At 43.8% G+C, this 27,047-nt stretch overlaps 1 protein-coding gene and 1 non-coding gene across 4 annotated transcripts in view; one reads left to right on the top strand and one right to left on the bottom strand.

Moving 5' to 3' along the window:
- Dip2b (disco interacting protein 2 homolog B) overlaps window positions 1–27,047 on the bottom strand; it is a 246,715-nt gene that overhangs the window by 19,472 nt on the left and 200,196 nt on the right. For 2 of the 3 annotated variants that reach the window (XM_045151675.1, XM_045151673.1), the window contains 12 exons: window positions 24,687–24,767; window positions 21,151–21,278; window positions 19,699–19,833; window positions 19,190–19,304; window positions 16,971–17,172; window positions 11,092–11,201; window positions 10,893–10,973; window positions 8,466–8,589; window positions 6,361–6,482; window positions 3,408–3,519; window positions 1,803–1,912; window positions 1,231–1,361 (listed from right to left, as the gene is read on the bottom strand). In XM_045151675.1, the coding sequence (XP_045007610.1) occupies window positions 1,231–1,361; window positions 1,803–1,912; window positions 3,408–3,519; window positions 6,361–6,482; window positions 8,466–8,589; window positions 10,893–10,973; window positions 11,092–11,201; window positions 16,971–17,172; window positions 19,190–19,304; window positions 19,699–19,833; window positions 21,151–21,278; window positions 24,687–24,767 (1,451 nt within the window). The remainder of the gene's footprint in view (window positions 1–1,230; window positions 1,362–1,802; window positions 1,913–3,407; window positions 3,520–6,360; window positions 6,483–8,465; window positions 8,590–10,892; window positions 10,974–11,091; window positions 11,202–16,970; window positions 17,173–19,189; window positions 19,305–19,698; window positions 19,834–21,150; window positions 21,279–24,686; window positions 24,768–27,047) is intronic. The other variant, XM_045151674.1, reaches the window with a different exon arrangement.
- Window positions 17,607–17,711, top strand: LOC123461827. Its single transcript, XR_006637892.1, has one exon. It is a non-coding gene; the product is annotated as a U6 spliceosomal RNA (small nuclear RNA).

Genomic DNA, 27,047 nt, shown 5'->3' with positions numbered 1-27,047 from the left:
CATGACAGTGTTCCTGATTTACAAGTTCTGGAATTACAGCCTTGCTTCATTTTTTCAAAGACCCAGAAATGATGGCATTGCACTTGCACTCAGGAGGCAGAGGTAGGAGAATTAATGCGAGTCTGACACCAACCTGAAACTACAGAGCGAGTTCCAGGTCAGGCTGGGCTAGACTGATACCCTACCTTGAAAAACCAACAAACAAAAAGACCTAGAAATTACACACACACACACACACGCACATACACATACATACATATACACACATACAGGTTGTGATGGTTAATCTCTGCTTGTCAACTTGACAAACAAATCTCTGGCCAAGTTTGTGAGTAGTTTCTAGATTGTAAATAAATTGAAGGGGCCAGACCCATATTAAACATAGGCAGCAACCAGCAACACCACATGGGATGGACTCCTGGACAGTATGAAAAGGTGAAAGCTAGCTGAGAACTTAGCATCTATTGTTCTCTACTTCCTCCCTGCTGATGCGACACGAGACGCAGGCATCCTGCTCCTGCCATGATGAACTCTACCCTCTGGAACTGTAGGATGAATTAAAACCTCTTCCTTCCACAAGCTGTTTCTGGTCAGGTATTTGTCCCAGCAACAAGAAGTAACTAATATACAAATAATTAGATACAGATATATAAACTGACAAATCTATCCAAACAAAATGAGGACCCAGGAGGAAGTTGCTGGAGGAGTTATAGGCATTTAGGAAACATTAATGATGTCAAGTCAGGAAGTAAAAATATAGGTCTGAGATAAGGTCTCCTGGGCATACAGTGGAAGGAACCAGACCTGCTAGTCCCAATCAGGCAATATGACCGGGGGAAATGTGTTACTTCCCAGCCACATGCTGTCACTGCATGCCATTATGCCCCTTCCTGCCAAGCCTAGGGGGTACATTCTGGCTGTGAAAGCATGTCATATTGCACCTGAGAATCATCCTTCTATTTGGCTCTGCTTCTAAAATCAAGATTACGGGGGGGGGGGGAGGGAAGCAAGTAACAGGATCAGTGCCATTTTATATGAGGCATAAAACAAAAAGAAGACAAGGAACACAGTCAAAGCTAAACACCAGAAATATATCAGGTGTACAAATTCTGGACACAGCAACATTTTACTGGAATTTTATCAAGTTAAGGGAGCAAGGGGAAAGATGAGATGGTTCTAGCCCCCAAACAGACCCCACACATTCTGTTTCTTTGGCTTTTCCATCCCTACCTGCAGAGACACCAGAGTGCAAAGCCAAGTCCACAATAAGGGTCTAGGCAGATGGCGATCTGCCGAGAAGAATAGAGCTCACACTGGAGCTTGATGGCTCTGCAGAGAGCATTGACCGCAGAGTGGGACATCTGGAAAACAAGGAACATGAAACAGGACATGCCACAGGCAGAGAACAGTGTGCAGCTGAAATCCCCCAAATTCCATGTGTAACATTTGCTTTTTATTGCCTCATAGCCTTGTCTGAGTATAAGCTAGGATGGCATATTTCTGTTCACCAGTTAATGCTGATCTTGAGACACACAAATCTATGACGGTACACTGACTAGAACGAGAGCTCTTTTAACCTGTTGGCGTCTATATCGGTTCCAGTATTTCATAATACAAATTCCATGGGATAACTTATTCCGGAAGAACCAATGCTTTGTTTTAAATATAGCTGAACCCTTGATCCTCCGCCTACCAGCTTCTGTTTTAACCAGTTGGCCTCTGTATCTGAAGTCCTTGGGGCAGTGGTCATCTCTATTTACTGCAGCCTTACATTTTACCAGTATTTTGTGAGAATACTTTACCTTAACTCCTGTAAGCATGCCAGTTGTGGAGACACTAAAATCAAGGTATGCCAACATCTCAGGAGTGGGTGGCTTATACAGCTGAGGTAACCTTTTTCTGGGTAAGTCATCTGCGAGGAAAAGAAGCAATGTGATGTCAAGCAGACATGCTGGATTTTGGAAATCCTTGCTCTTATGACTGGTTCTCTGTGGCTTTGCAATGGCCAAATTTAGCCTTTAAAGTTTATTTATTTATTAAAGAGAGAGAGAGGAGGCAGAAAGAGAGAGAGAGAGTGACTGAGAGAATGGGTACACCAGGGCCTCTAGCCACTGCAAAAGAACTCCAAATGCATGCACCACCATGTTCATCTGGCTTATGTGGGGCCTGGAGAATTGAACCTGGGTCTTTAGGTTTCGCAGGCAGGCGTCTTGACCACTAAGCCATCTCTCCAGCCCCAAATTTAGCTTTTAGAACTTGCAGAAGCTTGAGCTTATTATTCTATTTAACCAAGCAGCTCACTAACGCTATTGTCATAGGCAGGTTGGGGCTGAGGATGCCACTAGGCAAAGAATATAAGCAAATCCACATCAGGTGAATTCATTTACTGAAGTCTGAACTAAGGCACAGGCAGAGATAGACTGCCAGAGTTTATATTCCAGTTCTATTTATCAGCTATGTGTCCTTGATGCTATTTCACCTTTGATTAAGATTTTCACTTTTATAATTTGAAATTTATTCATTTATTTGCTTATTAGAGAAAGAGGAAGAGAGAAAAAGAGCAAGAGAGAGAATGAGTGGGCATGCCAGGGCCTCTTGCCACTGCAAATAAACTCCAGACACATGTGCCACCTTGTGCATCTGGCTTATGTGGGTCCTGGGAAATTGAACCTGGGTCCTTGGGCTTCACAGGAAAGTACCTTAACCACTAAGGCCCCTATCCAGCCTTGTTTTGCTCTTGTTATCTAAAATGGATCTGTATGGAGCTGGAGAGATAACTTAAAGCAACTGCCTGTCTAAAGGCCCAGGTTCAATTTCCCAGCAGCCACATAAGCCATGTAGATGCATAAGGTGGCACATGTGTCTCGAGTTTGTTTGCAGTGGGCTAGAGGCCCTGGAATGCCCATTCTCTCACTCTGCCTCTTTTTCTCCCTCTCTAATAAATAAATGAGTACAGATATATAAAAAAAAATTAAAGATGTAAAAAAAAAAAAGACCCTATCTCAAACAACAGCAACAAAACCAACAAATAAATGAGAGCTGGGCATGCTAGTGCACGCCTTTCATTCCAGCACTCAGAAGCAGAGAGGCAGGAGGATCTCAGTGGGTTTGAGACCACCCTGACACTACATAGTGAATTCCAGGCCAGCCTGAGCTAGAATAAGACCCTACCTCAAAAAACCAGTAACTAACTAACTAACTAACTAAATAAATAAATAAAAGAGGTCTTAGCATAATGTGAGCTGGTAGTAAGTAGGATCTGGTAGTAAACCATGTCTGGTCCTTTGGTAGCACTGACTGGATATAGCAGATGGAATGTGTTATGACATCAAAACTGGGCAAACACATTTGGCATGAGAATCAAGGAAACCTCTGGTAGTGAATGTCAGGAGCAACCTCCCTTTTACCTGTGTCAATGATAGTTGGCCACGTTTTCACATCCACAGCTGCCGCCGCCTCTCGGGACCTTAGCAACCTCATTAGGGTCTGAGACGTGAGAATACACGCTGCTTTGCTGACCTACAACACACAAGGACAGCAGTAAGCACCAAGGGCTTAGCTCTGGCTACTGTAAAAACATCGTGCACAGCATACTGGGCAAGGTAATATTAGTGTTTCCCTCTGCATTTTTTCCTTCTGAAAATTCTTTCAGGATGATGGCCTCTGTTAATTCCCCACTTTTTTTTTTTTTTTTTTTTGGTTTTTCGAGGTAAGCTCTCACTCTGGCCCAGACTGACCTGGAATTCACTATGGAGTCTCAGGGTGGCCTTGAACTCATGGCGATCCTCCTATCTCTGCCTCCTGAGTGCTGGGATTAAAGGCGTGTGCCACCACACCCAGCTTCCTCCCCCACTTTTAACAATATTTTATTTACTTATTTATTTGCAAAGAGAGACAGAAAGAATCAATGAGAATGGGCACACCAGGTCCTCTAGTCACTGCAAATGATGCATGTACCACATTGTGCTTTACGTGGGTACTGGGGAATCAAACTTGGGTTGTTAGGCTTTATGTACAAGTGGCTTTAACTGCTGAGCCATCTCTCTGGCCCTGATTTTTTTTTTTGTTTGTTTGTTTTGTTTTTCTGAGGTAGGGTCTCATTCTAGCCCAGGCTGATCCCCTGGGATTCACTATGTCATCTCAGGGTAGCCTTGAATTCATGGCGATCCACCTACTTCTGCCTTCCCAATGCTGGGATTAAAGGTGTGCACCACCACGACCCTCCTATTTTGTTTTTTGAAGCAGTCTTACTCTGTAGCCCAGACTGGCTTCAAATTCATGGTAATCCTCCTATCTCTGCCTCCCCAGTGCTGGGATTAAAGGCATGCACCACCACACTGGGCATATCTGAGAACTGAAATTAAATAAATCTGTATCTTGTCATATCCTGATATCCTTTAAAGTAAAAGCAGTCTGGAGCAGTGTATCGAAAGGCCACACAGTTCTCATTGATGTAATATTTGTTTCTCTGAGAATGGCTCTGTCAGGAGTTTCAGACTGCAGCATAAATGATTTCATTACAAAGTTGAATTCAGCAAAAATGCCCTTGTTAGCTCCTACAAAGAGCCGGAAAGCAGAGAAGGGAGTTTCTGTTGGCGCACACAGTGGGTGAAAGTAGGTCGCTTTGCATTTCCGGCAGAGCTGGACAGAGCTGATTTCTGTGGGAGCATCTGTCTGCCTCTGTGTCCTCAGGTCAGTGTGTTCTAGGTCTCACCACGCATCCTTTACTGCACTACAAACACCAACTCCAGACATGCCTCTGACTTCTCATTCCTTAAGCTCTAGGAAATTCATGTCTTTGTTGATCCTGGCCTTTTTGAAATCATGAGATTGCAGTACCCACACTGAGAGTATATAATCATGAAATACTGGAGAATCACTATTGTAGATAAAACCTTGAGCTATGTAAGAAAGAAAAAATGCCCAGAGTGGTGGTGCACATCTTTAATCCCAACACAGGAGTAGGAGGATTGCCATGAGTTCAAGGCCACTCTGAGACTCCACAGTGAATTTCAGGATAGCCTGGGCTAGACAGACCCTACGCCACAAAATAAATAAATAAATAAATAAATAAATAAATAAATAAATAAATAAATAAATAAATAAATAGCATAAAGTGTCAGGAGGTCCTGGCACACCCATACTTACTCTTTCTCTCTGTTTAAATCTGTTGCTCTCTCAAATAAACAATAATATTAAACAAATAAATAAAAATCACTCAATTTTCAGACTATAAAAACTAGCCAATGTGGGGTGGGGAGGGAGGGAATTACCATGGGATATATTTTATAATCATGGAAAATGTTAATAAAAATTAAAAAAAAATTAAAAAAAAAAACTAACCAAAATAAAAGTGTCCTGACTAGGGAGAACTTAGCATATAGTTACTGTGCATAAAACCTATCAGGCAAACATAACATGTTTTTAGGGAACAGGAAGGCAGGCTTTCTAGAAAATAAACGCCTTTAATCCCAGCATTTGGGAGGTAGAGGTAGGAGGATCATTGTGGGTTTGAGACCACTCTGAAACTACATAGTGAATTACAGGTCAGCCTGGGCTACAGGGAGACCCTACCTTGAAAAACCAAAATAAATAAATAAATAAACTCCCTTCACCTTCAAGATCAATGCATATACTTCTGTATCTAGCAACTACTCTCACGGTTTCTTCACTGAATAATGATGGTCATTTTGACCAGATTCAAGAAAAGGAGGTTGGGCATGGTGGCACACGCCTTTAATGCCAGCACTTGGGAGGCAGAGGTAGGAGGATCACTGTGAGTTTGAAACCAACCTAAAACTACATAATGAATTCTAGGTCAGCCTGGACTAGACCAAGACCTTACCTTGAAAACAAACAAAAACATGAAAGAAAGGAAGGAAGGAAGGAAGGAAGGAAGGAAGGGGGGAAGGAAGGAGGGAAGGAAGGAGGGAAGGAAGGAGGGAAGGAAGGAAGGAAGTCTGGGGAGATGGTTCAGTGGTTAAAGGTGCTTGCTTGCAAAGATTGCTGGCCTGGGTTCAATTCCCCAGTACCCATATAAAGTGTATTGGTGCACACTTTTAATCCCAGCACTCTGGAGGCAGAGGTTGGAGGAACGCTGTTAGTTTAAGACCACCCTGGAGACTCCAGATCAGCCTAGGTTTTTGTTTTTCCCGTGCTCACCTACAACTCAGAATCCTCCGTTTCCGCCTCCGGAGTGTTGGGTGGCAGGTGTGCACTACCATGCCCGGCTGGGAGATAGGTTTTAGGAAAAAAATTAACTCCTTGGTTCCACAAAACAGGAAAATTGTTAAGCATCCTTAGTTGTCTGAAGATAAATTTTACAAAATGAGAACACAGATGGATATAGGAAGTACTTACATCAACAATCATACGGACAGTGGGCAAGGTGGCAGTGAGGTTCTGTGCATGAGGGGGTCGCACAGTCACGGGAATGCACCCTGCATATAGGCAGCCATAGAATGCAGCAATTAACTCGATGCCTGCAAGACAGACAGTCCTGTCAAGAGAGCCACTTAGCTGTCTACTATTATTAATAAGTGAGGGTTATAGCCAGGCGTCATGGAGCATGCTTGTAATCTCAGCACTTGGCAAATCCAGGTAGGAGGATCCTTGTGAGTTCAAGGCCACCCTGAAACTACACAGTGAATTCCAGGTCAGTCTGGGTTACAGTGAGACCCTACTTGAAAAGACAAAATAACAACAACAACAAATTAAAAAAAAAAAAAAGAAGAAGAAGAAGAAGAAGAAAGAAAAGAAATGAGGGTTGCAGAGTTGGTTCAGTGACTAAGGTACTTGCCTGAAAAGCCTAAGTAAGGACCTGTGTTTGATTTCCCAGTACCCACATAAAGGCAGATGCACAAGGTGGCACAGGTGTCTGGAGTTGGTTTGCCGTGGTTAGAGTACCTGGTGTACCCATGCTCTCCCTCTCTGCTTTTTTTTTTTTTTCTCTCTCTTAAATAAATAAGTGAAATGAAATACAGATCTTCAATAATCAATTTAATTAAATTGTGTTTGGCAAGTTATTTCTTTAATTATTGAGACAGGGTTTCTCTGTGTGGCCCAGAACTTGTGACCCTTCTGCTTTGGCCTCCAAATGCTGGGGTTGGAGGTATGTACCACCACACCTAGCTCAGATGGGTTACAGAACATAATTTACAGTATTTAAAAGACACTGACAGGAGGATCTGGTTAAGACACTTGCCAAAGCCTTATCCTGGTTTTGATTCCCCAGTACACATATGAAGACAGATGCACAAAGAGGCACATGCATCTGGAGTTCCTTTACAGCAGCTGGAGGCCCTAGTGCATCCGTTCTCTCTGTCTGTCTCTCTTTGCAAATAAACTTTTTATTTATTTATTTTTTTAAAGAAGTAACTAAAAGTTGCACATAGTGGCTCATACCTGAAATACCAGTGCTTGAGAAGTTGTTGAGGCTGGAGGATTGCCAAGAGTTCTAGGTCATGTTGGGGTGAAATGAGACTGTCTCAATCAAGCAAACAAACTAAACAAAGGAGTTGAAGGTGAAGAAAGAAGCATAGGAAGCAATATATATTTTAAATTTTATTTATTTACTTACTTGGGGGGGGGGAAATGGGCAGGTAGAGAGAGAATGGGTGCATCAGGTCCTCTAGCCGCTGCAAATGAACCTCAGATGCATGTGCCACCTTGTGCATCTGGCTTATATGGGTACTGGGGAATTGAACCTGGGTACTTTGGCTTTTCAGGCAAGTGCCTCAACCACTAATCCATCTTTCCAGCCTCTCTACTGTTTTTATTTCTTTATGTATTTATTTATTTATTAGAGACAGAGAGAGGGGAAGAGAGACAGAGTAAGTGAGAATGGGCATGCCAGGGCCTCTAGCCACTGCAAATGAACTTCTGATGTATGCGCCACCACGTGCATCTGGCTTGCATGGGACCTGGAGAATCAAACCAGGGTCCTTATGCTTCGCAGGTATATGCCTTGACCGCTAAGCCATTTCTCCAGTCCTCCCGTTTTTGTTTTTTTTTTTTAAATATTTCATTTATTTGCAAGCAGAGAGAGACAGAGAGAAGAAAGACAGAAAAACAAAATGGGTGTGCAGTGTAAATGAACTCCAGATGCATGTGCCACTTTATGCATCTGGCTGTATGTGGGTGCTGGCTAGTTGAACCCAGGACAGCAGGCTTTGCAAGCAGCACCTTTAACTGCCGAGCCATCTCCCCAGCCCAGAACTAATTATTTTTTATGTGTCAGGCGTGGACATTGAACATATGAGACTATGGAAAAGTAAAACAGTCCCAGCAGAGCCAGTGCACTCTGGGGGACATGGCCTGGGTCACACCTGTGCCTGCGCTTGGTGTGCTTGCTGCCGGGAAATGCAGGCCACTGGGTGGCAGATGGTGGCTCTGAGTTCCCAACCCCTTCTAGTGGGGTACCTAAGCACAGAGCTCAGGGTCTGGTTTACCAACCTGAAACTTACCAGGAGGATAGAGCAAAACCACATTGTCCCCTGCATTTAGATGTCCCTTGTCACCAAGTACAGATGCAATCCTCTCTGCTCGCTTATGAAGCTGAAGGCAGCTGGCTGTGCACACAGTGGTTCCCTTTCAACAGAAGGAAGGATAAGCAGGTCAAAGCTCAGCAATAAGGAAATGAAGAGGGACAAGTACAGTAATCTGACACACACTGGAAAGGCTTGGCTTTCACCGATGACTATATAAATGATTAACTCATGAAAATTCTCTTGTTCAGGGGAGGGAGTTGGAGGAGAAAAGAGGGTAGCGGGAGGGTTAACCAAAACTAAAGATGTTATGAGTAAGACATATGGAAGCCTACTTCTTGTTATCTAACTAAAAATATGTAGTTTTGTAAAAAGAGAGAGTTGCCTGGCGTGGTGGTGCACACTTTTAATCCTGGCACTCTGGAGGCATAGGTAGGAAGACTGGATGAGTTAGAGGACACCCTGAGACGACATAGTGAAATCCAGGTCAGCCTGAGCTAGAGTGAGACCCTACCTCCAAAAACAAAAACCACAGCAAAAAAAAAAAAAAAACAAAAACAAAAACAAAAACTTAATGTGATGTACTATGGGAAAAATAAAGCAGCAGCTGACAAAGCCTGAACTCCGGTCAGACTATGCTGTTGAAGACCCGACAGGCTCCAATTGCAGAACACAAAGAAATCAAGACGCCAGCAGGTCACCTCCTCCCTGATGGCTAGCTGCCATAGTTTTAAAAAGTGCTATGTAGCCTGCTGGGGGAGAAATGTCATCAAGTCTTAGCCAGCCACTTGTGTGCAAGTACATAACTGGCTAGCCAGGCAAGATGTGCTGCCTGGTACATTAGTGGCATGTCTGTTGTGAGAGTAACCAACTGCTCTCTGATTGGATTTGATGCCTACTTCAATGAACAGAATTCATGCCTGGTGCTGAAAACTTAAGTCAAAATTCTAGTGTAAGGAGAAACTACTACTGTTGCCTAGATAATTGGATATATTTAGCCTATCAAATTGCCCTCTAAGTATTTATATTTATGCCCACAGATAGTGCTCCTCTCACTTTTGGTTAAGAGAAGCTTCTCTTTTCAGAAGGTGGTGACCACTTAGGAGACTCAAAACTCATCAAAGTGCTGAGAAGAAGTGGCAGTGTTGCATTCAGCACTAAGTGAACATTTCTATCACACCTTCCAAAGCTCAGGGACTATTCAAGATATAAAGAGGTGGCTGTGCCTAGGTGTGGTGGCACATGCCTTTAATCCCAGCACTCGGAAGGCAGAGGTAGGACTGCCATGAATTCGAGGCCACCCTGAGAATACAGAGTGAATTCCAGGTCAGCCTGAACTAGAGTGAAACCCTACCTCAAAAAAAAAAAAAAAAAAAAAAACCTAAAAGTTAAAAAAAAGAGGTGGCTGCATTCATGACCTTACAGTGGCTGTTGCTATTTGCATAAGACCTGCATAATACTGGCCCATCAACATTTTGTCACAATAATGGAGAAGGAGCTGGGCGTGGTGGCACACACCTTTAATCCCAGTACTGGGAAGGCAGAGGTAGGAGATCACTGTGAGTTCGAGGCCACCTTCACATAGTGAGTTCCAGGTCAGCCTGGGTTAGAGTGAGACCCTATCTCGAATAGCCAAAAAAAAAAAAAAAAAAAGAGAGAGAAGGAAAAAAAAGACATCAGTGAGCTGGAGAGACGGCTCAGCAGTTAAGGTGCTTGCCTGTAAAGCTGAACAACCAGGATTTGATTCCCCAGAATCCACATAAAGCCAGATGAACAAAGTGGCGCATGCATACAGAATACGTCTGCATCAACTAGAGGTCCTGGCACACCCGTTCTCTCACTCTCTTTCTGTCTCTGCTTGCAAATAAATAAATATCAGCTTGGGTTAGAGTGAGACTCTACTTTGAAAATAAAAAAATAAAAGCAAAATTAAAAAAAAAACCATCAAAATAGAAGAGGGGCGATTTGGAAAGAAGGGGTTCAGTGGAAAGGGCACAGGGAAAAGGAACAAAAGGAAGAGTGGGAGAAGATTATGATAAAAAGATATTTTATATATATGTATAAAAATTGTCAATAAAAATTTTAAGAAAGCTGGACATGGTGGTGCATGCATTTAGTCCCAGCACCTGGGAGGCTGAGGTAAGAGGGCATGAGTTTGAGGCTGACTTGGGGTTACAAAGTGAATTCTAGGTCATTGTGGGTAAGAGTGAGACCCTGTCTTGAAACAAATATCCCAGACTGACCCCAAACTTGCTATAAAATTGCATTTTGCCTCTACCTCCTGAGTGCTGGAATTACAGATGTTACTACCATACCCAGCTGGGACTGAGCCTGGGCCTTGTGCACGCTAGCAAAGCCCTCTGCCAAATGGAGCGCACTACCGTATGGCAGCTGGAATCTGAGTACCTTGGCATTTAACAGCATGAAGAGTACGTGGTCCGGAGTTGCCTGGGCTCGCCACTGCAAAATCTCTGCCAGGAACTGGTGCTGAAGGCATGAAGCAGAAAACAAGACTCAGGATTAGCAACTTTCAAACATTGTGCTGTCTGAAGTCCAGGTTCTGCCCCCGAGTCACTGGAAGAGTCAACACGTTGGGAATTTTTACCTTCCTCACTAAGTCATTCTCTTCAATTTGGCCCAGGTCTCTTCCTGCAGCTTGTGCTATGCGTTTGCCAGCAACCAGATTTCCAACCATGACGGAAGCAGGGCCTACACCTGCAAACAGAGCAAAGCCCACACTGGAGAAGGCAAGTTAAGTTACATCTCCCAAAGCACTTCCAGACTGGTCCAAACGCGTTCACTGTTAACACAGGAGATGAAGCCAGCACTCAGCACCGCAGGCCTGGGACAAAAAACGTGTGTCCTAACAGGAAAGACAGCTAAGTGCATGTGCATGCAAACAGAGGCAAGCAGTGCGAGTGCCAGAAAAAGTCACAGTGGGCCAGGAAACCTAGGGTTTCCCTTACTGCAATCACAAAACAGCCCTAGAAAGAAGGCTTTATAACAGTAATGGGTACCGATCTAGAACAGAAAACTGTCATCTATGAGGACTGGGGCTGAGTTTAGTTTAGTTAGAAATATGAGAAGTTGCCGGGCATGGTAGCACACTCCTTTAATCCCAGCACTCGGGAGGCAGAGGTAGGAGGGCTGCTCAGAGTTCGTGGCAACCCTGAGACTCCATAGTGAATTCCAGGTCAGCCTGGGCTACAGTGAGACCCTACCTTGAAAAAACAAAATAAAAATAAAAACAAAGAAACGTGAGAAGTGGTCAGATGTTGTGGCACATGCCTTTTAATCCCAGCACTCAAGAGGTAAAAGTAGGAGGACTGCTGTGAGATCAAGGCCAGCCTGGTACTACACAGTGAATTCCAGGTCAGCCTAGGGCAGAGTAAGACCCTAACTTGAAGGCTCTCCTCCAAAAAATTTTAATGTGAGAAGTGCTTTAATGGCTCAGTGATTAAAATGCTTGCCCCTACCTCTGCCTCCTGAGTACTGGGATTAAAGGCATGCTTCACCATGCCCAGCTTGAGATAGCCTTTTTGATTTAGGCTGGTTCAGCCCTCCTTAAGCCACCTGGTTGTCCCCGACTCTTGGGAGGTCACCATATTGATGCAGAACTTAGTGCGGACACCAGACCAGCATAGCTCACTGCAGCCCAGAACTCCTGGACTCAACCAATCCTCCCACCTAAGCCTCCCGAGTAGCTGGGACTACAGGCATGTGCCACCATGCCTAGCAAGACAGCCTTTCTAAAGGAAGAACTGGTGTTTATCAGATTGTAACATATTGTCCAAACCTGTTTGACAATGTAAAATTAAAATTAGGATGTGGGGGGCTGGAGAGATGGCTTCGTGGTTAAGTGCTTGCCTGTGAAGCCAGGCTTGATTCCCTAGGAACCACGTAAGACAGATGCACAAGGTGGAGCATGTATCTGGAGTTGTTTGCAGTGGGAGGCCCTGGTGCGCTCATTCTCTTTCTCTCTCTGCCTCTTTCTCTCTCTGTCTGTCGCCCTCAAATAAATAAATAAAAACAAACAACAATAACAACAAAAAAATTAGGATGTGGGCCGGGTGTGGTGGTACATACCTTTAATCACAGTCCTTGGGAGGCAGAGGTAGGAGGATTGCTATGAGTTCAAAGTCACCTTGAGACTACCAAGTGAATTCCAGGTCAGCCTGGGCTAGAGTGAGACTCTACCTTGAGCCTTCCCCTCCCCTCAAAAAAAATTATGTGATTTTTTTCAAGGTAGGGTCTCACTCTAGTCCAGGCTGACCTTGAACTTATAGTGACCCTCTTATCTCTGCCTGCTGAGTGCTAAAGGTGTGACATTTTATTGATCTATTTTGTTAGCTTGTTTTCTAGGGTAGGGAGGGTCTTGCTCTTGCCCAGGCTGACCTAGAACTTACTATGAAGTCTTAGGGTGGCCTCAAACTCATGATAATCCTCCTACCTTTGTCTCTCCAGTGTTGGAATTAAAGGTGTGTGCCACCATGCCCGGCTAGGTATGATATTTTAAAAAGAGAATTTTGTGGCTGGAGAGATGGCTTAGTGGTTAAGTGCTTGCCTATGAAGCTTAAGGACCCCGGTTCAAGGCTCAATTCCCCAGGACCCACGTTAGCCACATGCACAAGGGGGTGCATGCATCTAGAAATCGTTTGCAGTGGCTGGAAGCCCTGGTGTGCCCATTCTCTCCCTTTCACTCTCTGTCTGTCGCTCTCAAATAAATAAATAAAACAAATAAAAATTTAAAAAAGAAAGAGAATTTAGGCTCTCTGTGGTCAGCCTGGGTAGAGTGAGACCCTACCTTAAAAAAAACAGAAAGAAAAGAAAATCACAAAACAACTTGATAGCCACACTCTGCGGTCCTTCTGGGGGTGTTAAGTCTATGGTCACAGAATGAAACACAGTGAGTTGCAGTATAAACCTGGCATATTGGCACAGGTCTATAATCCCAGCCTTTGGGAAGTGAAGGGGGGGGGGCTCAAGGGCACCTTTGACTACGCGAGCAGCCCCAGGCCAGCCGGGGCTACACAGGCCCTGGCTCAAGAAGACAAAGAATAAGCAAACAAAGCAGTAGCTCTGGAAGCTAACTGCAGGCGCTCTAATGGTCTTGTGGCCAAAACTGTGCTTTCTCATCCCAATACTTTTTCTTCTCTTTTAACTTGCCTTGCTCTAATTCTTTTACCTGAGGGAAACAGACTTGATTCTTGCGCTGTTATGTTCCTCCACAACTTACAGCCAAGACTGTCCTGACACATGAGCTCATTCTTCCCACACTAAAGGCAATGAGTGTCTCAATGAGATCACCGCCTCTGAGCTGCCCGGACACCTTTGCTACCTTCCTCTCCCTCTGACCTCACTCTTCGCCTACTCTCCCATGAATGGTTTGTTAAAAGAATGCTCTGTTTGGCCGGGCATGGTGGTGCATGCCTTTAATCCCAGCACTTTGGTAGGCAGAGGTAGGATGTTTGCACACAGTTCAAGGCCAGCCTGGAACTATGCAATGAGTTAGTTATGGGTCAGCCTGGGCTACAGTGAGACCCCCACCTGAAAAAAAAAAAAGACTTCACTATAACAGGATTTATATGAGTCTTCAGTGATTCCAGGGACTCTTGTCAGTCAGCCAAACCCCTAGCCTCATATGTGTTTTTATTGTTTGTTTGTTTTAAATGTAGGTGCCATATGCCTGCTCAGGCAATGCATTTCACAAACTCTTTTTTTTTTTTTTTTTTTTGAGGTAGGGTTTCATTCTAGCCCAGGCTGACCTGGAATTCACTATGGAGACTCAGGGTGGCCTCAAACTCACTCACGGTGATCCTCCTACCTCTGCCTCCCAAGTGCTGGGATTTCTACAACCTCTTTTTTTAAAAAAGATTTCTTCATTAGTCACAAGCAGACTTTGTCATTCTGATTGTTCCTTCAGAATACTAACTTCACTTTAAAAAAAAAATTATCCACTCTTACTATATTCACAGTATCAACAGGATCTGAGTAGCTTATGAGATGACAGTAACAGTAAGCTAGTGCTGTATGCTCTTCAGCTAGCAGACCACTGCAGTCATTACTGAAAAGCAAAGTTTATTAACATCTCAATATGCTAATAGCAATGTCTAGTGAGTCAGAGGCTCACCTTCAACTTTATTACTGTATATCAAGTCTACCTTTCAGCAAAAGCTGTCACGCAGAAATATAATTAAATGCCACAGTTTCTCTTTCCTTCCTAATCCTCCCACTTTCACCTTTTTCCAACACAGCTTTTCCCTCAGAGTTGAAGGCTAATAATAGTGTGTATCTGGGGGGTGGGGCGCAATTAGCCCAGATTTTGGTTTTCATCTGTTTTCAGATAAACAGAAAACTAATGGAGCATCTCATTTCTTTCTCTTGTTAAACTGAAAAGGCATCAATAAACCCTAATGAGTCCTCCCTTCCCCCCCTTTCTTTGAGACAGGGTTTCATGTAGTCCAAAATGGCCTTGAACTCTCAATATAGCAGAGGACAACCTTGATCCTCTGTCCTTATTTCCCAAATGCTTGGGTTACAGGCATGCACTATCATGCCTGGCTGGATCTAACAGCTATTTTAAGGTGAATGATCAGTCAATCACCATGCCCTTAGGCTCCTAATCAGCCTTGTAATGGGAGTCTACTTAGAAATTGGTGTCTTTTCCCTTTTTTTTTTCAAGGTAGGGTCTCACTCTAGCCGAGGCTGACCTGGAATTCACTATATGGTCTCAGGTTGGCCTCGAACTCATGATGGTGATCCTCCTACATCTGCCTCCGAGTGCTGGATTAATGGTGTGTGTCACCACGCCCAACTGTTGTTTTTTTTTGAGGTAAACTCTCTAGCCCAGGCTGACCTGGAATTCACTATGTAGTCTCAGGATGGTCTCCTTCTCAAAGGGCTCCTCCTTCCTCAGCCTCTTAAGTGTTGAGATTGAAGGCATGTGCCACCATACCCTGTTCTTTTCACTTTTCTTTTCAAAGTAGGGTTTCACTCTAGCCAGGCGGACCTGGATTTTACTAAATAGTCTCAGGGTGCCCTTGAACTCATAGCGATCCTCCTACCTTTGCCTGGCAAATGCTGGAATTAAAGGTGTCTGCCACCAAGCCTGGGTCCTTTTACTTTTCCATATGGAAATTCACACACTCTTAGTTGGCTCTTGTACTCATAGAAAATGGCCACCGGAGTAATGGCTTAGTGGTTAAGGCACTTGCCTGCAAAACCAAAGGACCCAGGTTTGACTTCCTAGGGCCCAGGTAAGCCAGATGTACAAGGGGGCACATGCATCTGGAGTTTGTTTGCAGTGGCTGGAGGCCCCGGCACACCCATTCTCTCTCTCTCTCTCTCTCTGCCTCTTTCTCTCTGTCTGTCACTATCAAATAAATAAAAATAAACAAAAAAAATAAAAAAAAAAAAAGAAATTGGCCATCACCAGTACACTGTTGTCTTCTGCTTATGAGACAAAAAAAATTCTTAAAAAAGTACTGTTCACCAGAGGTATTACAGACCCACATCAAACCTCAACAGCTAAGAAGGAATGTGGGTTAACCCTAGGCAGGAGCTCTCTAAAGGAAGACAGTGTGGTACAACGACTGAAAGTAGACTTAGTCACATAAGTGTGAATCTCAGCTTTGCCTCTAGCTCTGTGACTTTGGGTATGGTTCTTAATGTTCTCAACTTATTTTCCACAGCTGAGGGCAAAGCTTTAGAACCACTTATGTCAACTGTTTGGCTAGTATTTGGCATTTAGTAAGCACTAACTGAATCCCAGTTACTTTCTTATCATAGGCTCTCCTTTAGAGGGTTTGCTTTACTTTAGCCCTACAACTGAGGTTCATCTTGACCCACATCTTATTTTTAGGGGAAACAGAGGCAGATACAGAGAAATACTCAGAAGGAAGGACAGGGTTAGAGAGATGGCTCAAGTGGCACTTATTTGCAAAGCCTGCTGGCCTAGGTTCAATTTTCTAGTACCCACTTAACGCCAGATGCACAAAAGTGGTGCAGGCATCTGGAGTAGCAGCTGGAGGATCTGGTGCACCCAGAGTGTCCCCCTCCCTTTCTCTCTGCTTGCAAATAAATGAAAATAAACAGGCGATGGGAAGAAGGAACAGTGGCTACTGAAAAGCAGTCTACTCATCAGAGTGGGAGCTCTCCTTGCATTTGCTCATCCCACGCTGTTCCTGGGTCACTTGTCCCAGGGAAGTCCGGGTGCAAGCAGCGCCATGCGAGACCCCAGCTGCTGCTCTCCTTTTCTAATGCCAATGTCCTTTTACTTTTTCCGAATCCATGCCACCGTACTTACACTTTTTGAAAGTTTAGCCACAGACGGCTTGAAGAGGGAGGCGTGTAGGAGGAGGAGCTCCATCCGTAACTGACTGTGAGCGACCAGTCAAGATTACATACCACCTGTGGGCCAGCCAGCTCTGGCTTCTGGAAGCTATGTTTTAATATTCTGGCTTAGACGCTACGTCATGATCTTACCTGGTTGCTTTTGCCGAGGTTTTGGCAAATTTGTCACACATGTATGTGGGCACATGAGGATATTGCACGGATGTAGAGATCCTTCCAGAAAGAGTTGTTTTGTCTGAGATATGTGGATCCCTCCTAGTGGAGTTTTTGGCAATGTATTGGCAGGGACCAGAGCAAGACAGTACACCCCTACTTGATGAATGCTATCAATTGCCTGGAAAAACACATACAAAACATATCCAGTGAAATTATTTATATACATTTGGTACTTCTGACATATAACCCACTATATTAGTGTTGGATTTTTCTTTCTCTATCCTTCCTAGGTATGGAATCTCACAGACATTAGGCTAGCATTCTTCATAGTCTTTTCAGCCTAGTTTATAGTAAAATTTCTTTTCTCTGATTTTTCTACTAAAAATAGCCTATGCTAGACTAGCTAATAATTTAGAATAAAAGACTCTAAGAACAGAAAAAAATTCTTGAGCTGGGCACAGTGATACATGCCTTTAATCCCAGCACTCTTAGGCAGCAGAGGTAGGTGGATTGCTATGAGTTTGAGAACAGCCTGGAATTACAGAATGACAGACTAAGTCCCAGGTCAGCCTGGGTTAGCATAAGACCCTGCCTCAAAAAAAAAGGGGGGAGGCTTGCTTTGGCAATACATATACTAAAATTAGAATGGTACAGAGAAGATTAGCATGGCTCCTGCATAAGGATGACACACAAATTTGTGAAACGTTCCATATTTTCTAAAAAGGTGGCTGGAGGAATGGCTTAGCAGTTAAGGCATTTGTCTGCAAAGCTAAAGGACCCAGGTTCAATTCCCCAGTCCCCAGGTAAGCCAGATGCACAAGGGGCACACACATCTGGAGTTTGTTTCCAGTAGCTGAAGCCCTGGTGTGCCCATTCTCTCTCCCTCCCTCTCTTTCTGTCAAATAAATAAATAAATAAATAAAATTAAAAAAAAAAAAAAAGAACAAAAGAGCCGGGCATGGTGGCACACACCTTTAATCCCAGCACTTGGGAGGCAGAGGTAGGAGGATCACTGTGAGTTCAAGGCCACCCTGAGACTCCATAGTGAATTCCAGGTCAGCCTGGGCTAGAGTGAGACCCTACCTCAAAAAAACAAAAGAGAAAGAAAGAAAGGAAGGAAGGAAGGAAGGAAGGAAGGAACCTTGAAGCCTATCTTGTTTTACAGCTCACTGCTACATGGAAGTGGCAGCTGAGAAGACACAGACACCAGAAACACTTCCATAACATGTAGGTTGTCACTGCAAGGACAGCCCACGCCTTCTCTGGACCATTCACTAAGCCAGCAAACTTTTCTCTGTATTGTTCCAATTTTAGTAGATGTGCTGCCAAAGCGAGCATAAGGAACACAAGTTTTCTGATGCCAGCGCGGTGAGTGCTAGCACAGCCGTCAGGCTCTGGATGGTGAGCAAGAATAAAGAAACAGAAGCCTTAACTTTTCGTGAGACTCACAGTGAATGCTGAAAACAATGAGTATGAACTTACTTACATGATCATTATTTTGATATGTGAATCAATGAAATTTATTTACTGAGTGCAGGTACTATGTAATGTAATTCATAATTTCATTTAGTCCAGTAGTTTCATAGATATTTCCCCCCTTTTGACAGGCTAGGAAACAAACTTAGAAAGGTTCAGTCACCTGCCTACAGGTACATTTCTGGTATGCACATTGAAATCTATGATTTTAAATGAAGACTGGGCTCCTTTCATCCTTACAGCCTGATCCTCAGTAAAAAATATATCCCTAACCCTAAATCCATATTGCTCTATTTCCTTCATGGCTTATCTAACCTAACAGCTCCTCTAACTCCACAACAAACCTCCTCTGGAGGGAAAGAAAGACCTTACAATGTCCGTGGACCCCTCACACACAAGGTGTGGTAAGACTGTCACTAACAGCTGGTGAGTGAGCTGGTTATTGTTACAGACCTATTCCATACATGGCCAGTTGACAGTTCCATGGGTAGTAAACACTCTGGCATGAAAGAATTTGCTGAGGTAAGTCAGTTCAACTGTTCTTGGCAATACAGCAGAAAACTACTACACAGTTCTCATGGAGAAATGAGACTATCTGATTGGGTACCTGAAATATCTGCGCAATGAATGCATGTAAAACAAACAGAAAAAAAGGCTGCATAACTGGCCTATCACAGGAAGCATTTAAGCAGCATTGGCCAAGACTCACGTGGGCTCACCTGCAGCACACGGCTCATCCACTGGAAGCTGTCTTCCTCTGAAGCATCAGGTCTCTGCTCCGCAACAACCACAATGCGCTCATCATAAAACACAGACACAGAAAACACAGCAATTCTAAGAAAGACAGATCAAACACATCAGTCTCCATTCAAAACCAGCCCTATTTACTTTTTAACTGGAACCACAGAGAGGAGACATCCCCACCAAACCACCCAGACGTGATACTTTAGGAAAGAAAACACGCAATCAATACCACTAAAAGTCAGGACTGATCAACTAACTGCAAAGACACAGATTACACACCACTGTCATGAACGTTAGGGACAGAGTGGTAAACAAGACACAGTTCCTGTCTTCGTGGAGCTTAAAGTTAGAGACAGAGACACCCAACAAGCAGGTAATGAGCTCATGTGTGATGTGCGCCCGAAAGCACACTGGGCACGACCTGGTGGCGTGGGGTGTGGGGGCTGGGGAGCGCCTCCCTGGGGGTGGACACTGGAGCAGAGACCTGAGTGAGGTGAGGACGCGAGCCACGCGAAGATCTGGAGGAAGAGGATTCCGGGCAGAAGGAACGGAAAGCGAAAAGGTTCTGAGGTAGGGACGAGCTTGGCAGGTTTGAGGAACAGCGGGAAGGCCAGTGTGCCTGGAGCAGAGTGGTGAAGCAGAGAGCAGGAGCGAGAGTCAGACAGGCAAGCGTGCTCGAGGCCTGGGAGGCTGAGGGAGGGAGGGTGGAGCTGGATTTAAGGGAGGTCTCCGCTCAAATGTCCCCTCACTGGTGAGGCGTTCCCACACCATGCCAGTGTGCTTTCACTCCACGGCAGTGACCACCGTCTCACATTTATCTAGGCTCCTGTTTCCCCTGCTGAGAATGGGAGGTCAGAGACAGGGCCGACACTGGCCTCTCTTGTTCACAGCCAGAGCACTGAGAGCAGTGGCATGTCGCTGGCACCAAATCAACACTTGTGGAGTGAACACTTGAAAGAGTGGGAAGCCTCTGGAGAGCTGAGTATGCTGGCTCCCCTGCCCGGCACCACAGTCTCTATGGAACGTTTCCTGTGTGCCAGGCCCTGTGCTGCATTCTGAGGACGCAAGTGTGTCCAAAGAAACCTACATTCTTAACAAGCCATGTCATTACAAAACATCCACACATTGTAGGAGCTGGTGCTTTGATTTCCTTAATTTCTTCCTACTCAAAAAACTAGGAGCTGAAAGCCGGACGTGGTGGTGAACGCCTTTAATCCCAGCACTCGGGAGGCAGAGGTAGGAGGATTGCCGTGAGTTCGAGGCCAGCCTGATACTACACAGAATTCCAGGTCAGCCTGGGCTACAGTGAGACCCTACTCAAAAAATAAATCAAAAACAAAGAACCAGGCACTGAGGAATATATCAAAGCCAAGCTTCTGCAATTTTTTTATTATTCATTTTTATTTATTTAGTTGAGAGTGACAGAAAGAGGCAAATAGAGAGAGAGAGAGGGAGAGAGAGAGGGAGTATGTGGGCGTGCCAGGGCCTCCAGCCACTGCAAACGAACTCCAGACACTTGCGCCCCCTTGTGCATCTGGCTAATGTGGGTCCTGGGGAATCGAGCCTCGAACGGAGGTCCTTAGGCTTCACAGGCAAGGGCTTAACCCCTAAACCATCTCTCCAGCCCAAGCTTCTGCAATTTTAACCCAAATCAATTTTTAAAAATATTTAAAAAAATTTTTATTTCGTTTTTCAATGTAGGGTCTCACTGTAGCCCAGGCTGGCCTGGAATTCACTTTGTAATTTCAGGGTGGCCGCAAACTCAGAACTAACCTCATACCTCAGCCTCCCAAGTGCTGTGATTAAATGTGTGCACCACACCTGGCCAAATCAACTTTATTTGGACAGAGCTTCTACAAACCACATTCACATCACCCCATGAAGACCTACTGAAGTTCAGCCAGAATGTTAACACCTGACCTGTGGTACCACTCACCTTCCTCTATAGACAGTCTTTATTGACTCAACAGCCAGTCCAGTGGCAACAATGTCATCAGCATTATGTCTTCGACCACTAACCATGAGTAATCCATCCATCTTTCCAACCACGAACACCAAGCTACCCTGAAAGTTAACAATGATTTCCATGGTTAAATAGAAAAATAAACTTATAACTTTACATTTCCTATTTTGAAGTAAAGCTTGTAAAAAATTAAGAAAGATGGGCCAGGAGTGATGGCACACAGCTTTAATCCCAGCTGAGGTAGGTAGATTGTTGACTTCAAGGCTAGCCTGGGCTACAGAGTAAATTTCAGGTCAGGCTGAGCTAGAGTGAAACCCTGCTTTAAAACAAACAAAATAGGCTGGGCGTAATGGCACACACCTTTAATCTCAGTACTTGGGAGGCAGAGGTAGGAGGATCTCCATGAGGTCGAGGCTGCCTTGAGAGACTACATAGTAAATTCCAGGTCAGCCTGGGCCACAGCGAGACTCTACGTTAAAAAAACAGGCAAACGAACAAACAAACAAAAATAAGAAAAGAAAGAAAGAAAAGAAAGAAATTTCAGGTCAGCCTGGGCTACAGCGAGACTCTACACTGAAAAATACAAGCAAATGAACAAACAAAAATCAGAAAAGAAAGAAAGAAAAGAAAAGAAAGAAGGCATTCATTCACATTTCTTCTTAGGGAAGAATTTTGTTAGACAGAAACTAAGACTGTACACAGAGATAGCTCCCCTTCCACCCCACCCAGTCATGAGTATGTGTTAGCTCACCCTCTGTATCTATTCATGCAGGGAGGAAAATGCTAATTCATTTACTACCAAATTAAGGGGAAAGTCAAAGAGCTTTAGATGTGATTAACTATTTCATGCTTATAAGGAGTACTGCTGTGCATCTTTGCTAAGATTAGAAATAGGGCAATGAGGACAGGCCTAAGAACACTGCAGGAGGCTTTCTTCCCAGTAGGACAACCGAGCAGGAAACTGCTACCCAAGTCCTGGACCTAAAGCATCACTGTGTAAATGCTCTCCCCAGACCATCTGCAGCAAGTTAGCTCTTCCTAGTCATCACTGGGCTATATGCTGTACACAATTCACACTGAATAATGATCTAATGGCTATCTCCATGTGACTGTCACTCATTAGCTTACTGAACACAATGGAGTTTGTCATACAGTGTCTGGACTAAGTGAGGACAGAATTTCTATACTCAAGAAGCTACTTGATTGGGACATTAGGTATACAATAGAAAAAAAAAAGACTCATGACATTTAAGCTTAAGAGATAGCACTTATACAAAATTAAATTTTTATTTGAAGCTGGGCATGATGGCACCCTCCTATAATCCCAGCACTTGGGAGGCAGAGGTAGGAGGATCTCGGTGAGTTTGAGGCCAAGATGGGACTACAGAGTGTTTCAGGTCAGCCTGAGTTAAAGTGAGACACTATCTTGGGAAAAAAAATAAACAAATAAATAATTGTTTTTATTTAAAAAAGAAAAGCTGGGTGTGGCGGTGCACACCTTTAATCCCAGCACTCAGGAGGCAGAGGTAGGCAGATCACCATGAGTTCGAGGCTAGCCTGAGATTACAGTGAATTCCAGGGCAGCCTGAGCTAGAGTGAGACCCTACCTTGAAAAAGAAAACAACAACAACAACAACAAAAAAAAACAAAACAACAAGCAGGAGGGCTGGTTTAGTGGTCAAAATGATAGCCTGCAAGCCAAAGGACCCACGTTCAATCCCAAAGGACACATGCAAGCCAGATGCACAAGGTGGTGCACATTCTGGAGCTCATTTGCAGTAGCTGAAGGCCTTGGGATGCCTATTCTCTCTCTCACACAAACAAACAAACAAATAAATTCTGCATGAGGGTTCTGGAATCTTCCTTGGTACACAGGACTGCACTTTTGCAGCCTGGACATCTGCAGTAGAGCGGTCAGCTGAATAGAGTTGGGTTTGAGAATGTTTTGGTACTGCGTCAAAACTGTAGGTGTAGCTGGGCTTCGAGGCCACCTTGAGACTCCACAGTGAATTCCAGGTAAGCCTGGGCCAGGGTGAGAGCCTACCTCAAAAAAAAAAAAAAAAAAAAAAAATGGAGAGAAATATGTAAGTAAGGCAGTTAAGAAAAAAATGAAGGGCTGGAGAGATGGCTCAGTGGTTAAGCGCTTGCCTGTGAAGCCTAAGGACCCTGGCTCGAGGCTCGGTTCCCCAGGTCCCACGTTAGCCAGATGCACAAGGGGGCGCACATGTCTGGAGTTTGTTTGCAGAGGCTGGAGGCCCTGGCATGCCCATTCTCTCTCTCTCAGCCTCTTTCTCTCTCTCTCTGTCACTCTCAAATAAATAAATAAAAATGAACAAAAAAGTTTTAAAAAAGAAAAGAATGAAGAGGTAGGAAGGAATCAGATGGATGGAAAAATAAGAACTAGAATCTTACTTATAAAATAAATCCCATTATTTCATGAACAGGCCTTTGTAACCAGGTTCTCTACCATCATTGCAGACCCATCGAGCTCACTGTGTGCTCTTTGAACAGGCCTTTTGGTTCCTTACTGTCTCTAAATCCAGTGTCCATAAATACTACTTTCTGAGTAACAAACTATTTTCAAAGAACTTACAATGGCTCAGGGCGAGCAGGGTTGATACTTGTATGAGTACTACTATTATGGTTTCTCTTTGGTACAGAAAGTAATTTTTCCCCAGTACTCTCTCAACTCCTCGCAACATGTTAACCAAATCAAAGGAAGGTACAAGAATAAGTGAAAAGAATTCTGAAAATCCAAAATAATAACTTAGGGAATTGGGGAAATAAATTGGTGGCTAAAGGCACTGGCTTGCAAAGTCCACCAGCCCAAGTTTGATTCCCCAGCTGCCCTAGTAAAATCAGATGAGCACATCCACAGAGATAAACATACACAACCCTAAATACATAAATAAATTTTAATGTTCATACCCATATATTAATGCTACTCTCACTTTTGGTTAGAGAACATTCTTTTTTCAGATGGCAGTAACCTTGGGATGACTCAGAAGGCACCATGGTGCTGAGAAGTGACAGAGGCATGCACAGCACTGAAACATCTCTATCACACCTTCCAAGGCGCAGGGTCCATTGTGGAGGAGGTGGTGGAAAGAATGTAAGAGCCAAAGGAAGGGTAGAACTCTTTATAATATGCTCCTCCAGATGCAAAATGGCCTGCATATACATGATCTCACAGTGCCTGACACTACCTACACAAGACCATCATAATAGGAGGAAAAGATGATGACATCAAAATAAACGAGAGACTGAATGAGAAGGGGAGGGGATATGATGAAGTGAATTACCATGGGATATTGTTTACAATTATAGAAGTTGTCAATAAAAAAAAATGCCTGAGTCTGAAGAACTCACATGAACCTAAAATAATAAACACAGTAAATATTACTCATTTTAGATACAACAATCATGCAAACAGAATTGGATTTGTTCTGCATTGTAACGTCCAAATATTTGATCAGATGTATCAAAATCAATGTGAAAGCATTACTTACCGGCCCTACAAATCCCAGCAATCCAGACCGGATGAATGGCACATCACCCACCGGAGAGCCTGCAGAATTCACTGGAATCACCTAAAAGATAAAAGGAAAAAAGTGAAAATTTGTGTTTTTTTTTTTTTCTTTTTCTTTTTGAAAATTTCTCTTTTTTTCCTCAATTTTTAATTAACATCTTCCATGATTATAAAAAATCTCCCTTGGTAATGCCTTCCCTACCCCCACTTTCCCCTTTGAAATTCCATTCTCCATCATATCCCCTGAAAATTTCTTTTTATTTAAAAAAAAAAAACTACAGAAGGGCTGGAGAGATGGCTCAGCAGTTAAGCCAATGGCCTACAAATCCTAACAATACAGGTTCAATTCCCTAGTACCCACATATAGCCAGATGCACAAAGTGGCACATGTGCCTGGAATTTGTTTGCAGAGGCTAGAGGCCCTGGCACACCCACTGATTCTCTGTATGTGTTTTCCTCTGCTTGCAAATTAAATAAAAATACTTTTTAAGCTGGGTGTGGTGGATCATGCTTTTAATCCCAGCACTTGGGAGGCAGAGGCAGGAGGATTGCCATGAGTTTGAGGCCACTCTGAGACTACAGAGTGAATTCCAGGTCAGCCTGAGCTAGAGTGAAACCCTACCTTTTTTTTTTTTTTTAATTTTTTTTTCTTTATTTGATAGAGAAGGTATTGGGGGGCAGAAGAGAGAATGGGCACCACTAGGGCATTGCAAATGAACCCCAGATACATGTGCCTCCCTTGTGTATCTAGCTCATGTGGGTCCTGAGGAGTAGAACCTGGGTCCTTTGGCTTTGCAAGCAAACACCTTAACTACTAAGCTATCCCTCCAGCCCTAAAACCCTACCTCGAAAAACCAAAAATAAATAAATAAAATAAAAAAACACTTTAAAAAACGACAGCAATATATGGTAGTAGGAAAAAAATGCTATAATAGAGTGACCAGTACCTCCACATGCACACACACAAGTCCCCACAAGCATATGAGCGTGCATACACATGTGTACGTGCGCATGCACACACACATGATTTTTTTTTTTTAAAGGACCAAATGATATATACTACTTTGTCTTGTCTTTTTTTTTCTTCTTCTTCTTTTCCTCCTTCCCTCTCCCTCTTCCTCTCTATTGGCTTTTCAAGGTAGACCTGGAATTCACACTGTAGTCTCAGGTTGGCCTCAAACTCACATTGCTTCTCCTATCTCAGACTCTTGAGTGATGAGATGAGATGCCCGGCTTGTTTTGTCTTTTTTTTTAAATTATTTATTTATTTATTTGAGAGCAACAGACACAGAGAGAAAGACAGATAGAGGGAAGGAGAGAGAATGGGCGCGCCAGGGCTTCCAGCCTCTGCCAACGAACTCCAGACGCGTGCGCCCCCTTGTGCATCTGGCTAACGTGGGACCTGGGGAACCGAGCCTCGAACCGGGGTCCTTAGGCTTCACAGGCAAGCGCTTAACCGCTAAGCCATCTCTCCAGCCCTTGTTTTGTCTTTTTTTCCAGTAATTTTTTCACAATATATCCTGTATACCTTTCCAATCTGGTAATAGTTAATCTAGCCCACTTTTTTTTTTTTCCTCTGAAGTGGGGCCCTGAAGTGGGGTCTCACTCTAATCCAGGCTGACCTGGAATTCAGTATGTAGTCTCAGGTTGGCCTCGAACTCATGGCAATCCTCCTGCCTCTGCCTCCTTAGTGCTGGGATTAAAGGCATGCACTACCACGACCAATCACTTTTTAAAATTTTTTTTCATTTATTTTTATTTATTTACTTGAGAGTAACATACAGAAAGAGAAAGAGGCAGAAGAGACAGAGAGAGAGAATGGGCGTGCCAGGGCCTCCAGCCACTGCAAACAAACTCCAGATGCGTGTGCCTCCTTGTGCATCTGGCTAACGTGGGACCTGGGGAATCAAGCCTGAACCGGGATCCTTAGGCTTCACAGGCAAGTGCCTAATCTCTAAGCCATCTCTCCAGCCCCTTCTTTTTTTTGAGGCAGGGTCTCAATAAAATGTATATAGTCACTAGTCACCTAAGAGACTGAAAGTCAAGTAAACCAAGAGTGCGGATATTCTTACTGAGTGTATGAATGTAACATGTCATCCAGGTGTGGTTCATGCCTGTAGTCCTAGCACTCAGAAGGCTGAAGTATGAGGATTACTGTGAGTTTGAAGGGCAGCCTAGGTAAAGTGAGATCTTGCCCTAAGAAAACAATGAGCTTATGAATGTGCACTTCTGTGCAGGTGAAACTTTGCAGGTAGGATAAGAACACAGTGGTACCAGTGACAGTGACAGTAAAAGACATATAATATGTCATTTCAGGCTGTGTAAATAAAGATGATGGTCA

This window comes from Jaculus jaculus, chromosome 6 (genome assembly GCF_020740685.1).
Source record: "Jaculus jaculus isolate mJacJac1 chromosome 6, mJacJac1.mat.Y.cur, whole genome shotgun sequence".
NCBI classification, from domain to species: domain Eukaryota; kingdom Metazoa; phylum Chordata; class Mammalia; order Rodentia; family Dipodidae; genus Jaculus; species Jaculus jaculus.
The sequence above is the reverse complement of the archived record's forward strand: the minus strand, read 5'-3'. Positions and strand labels throughout refer to the sequence as shown.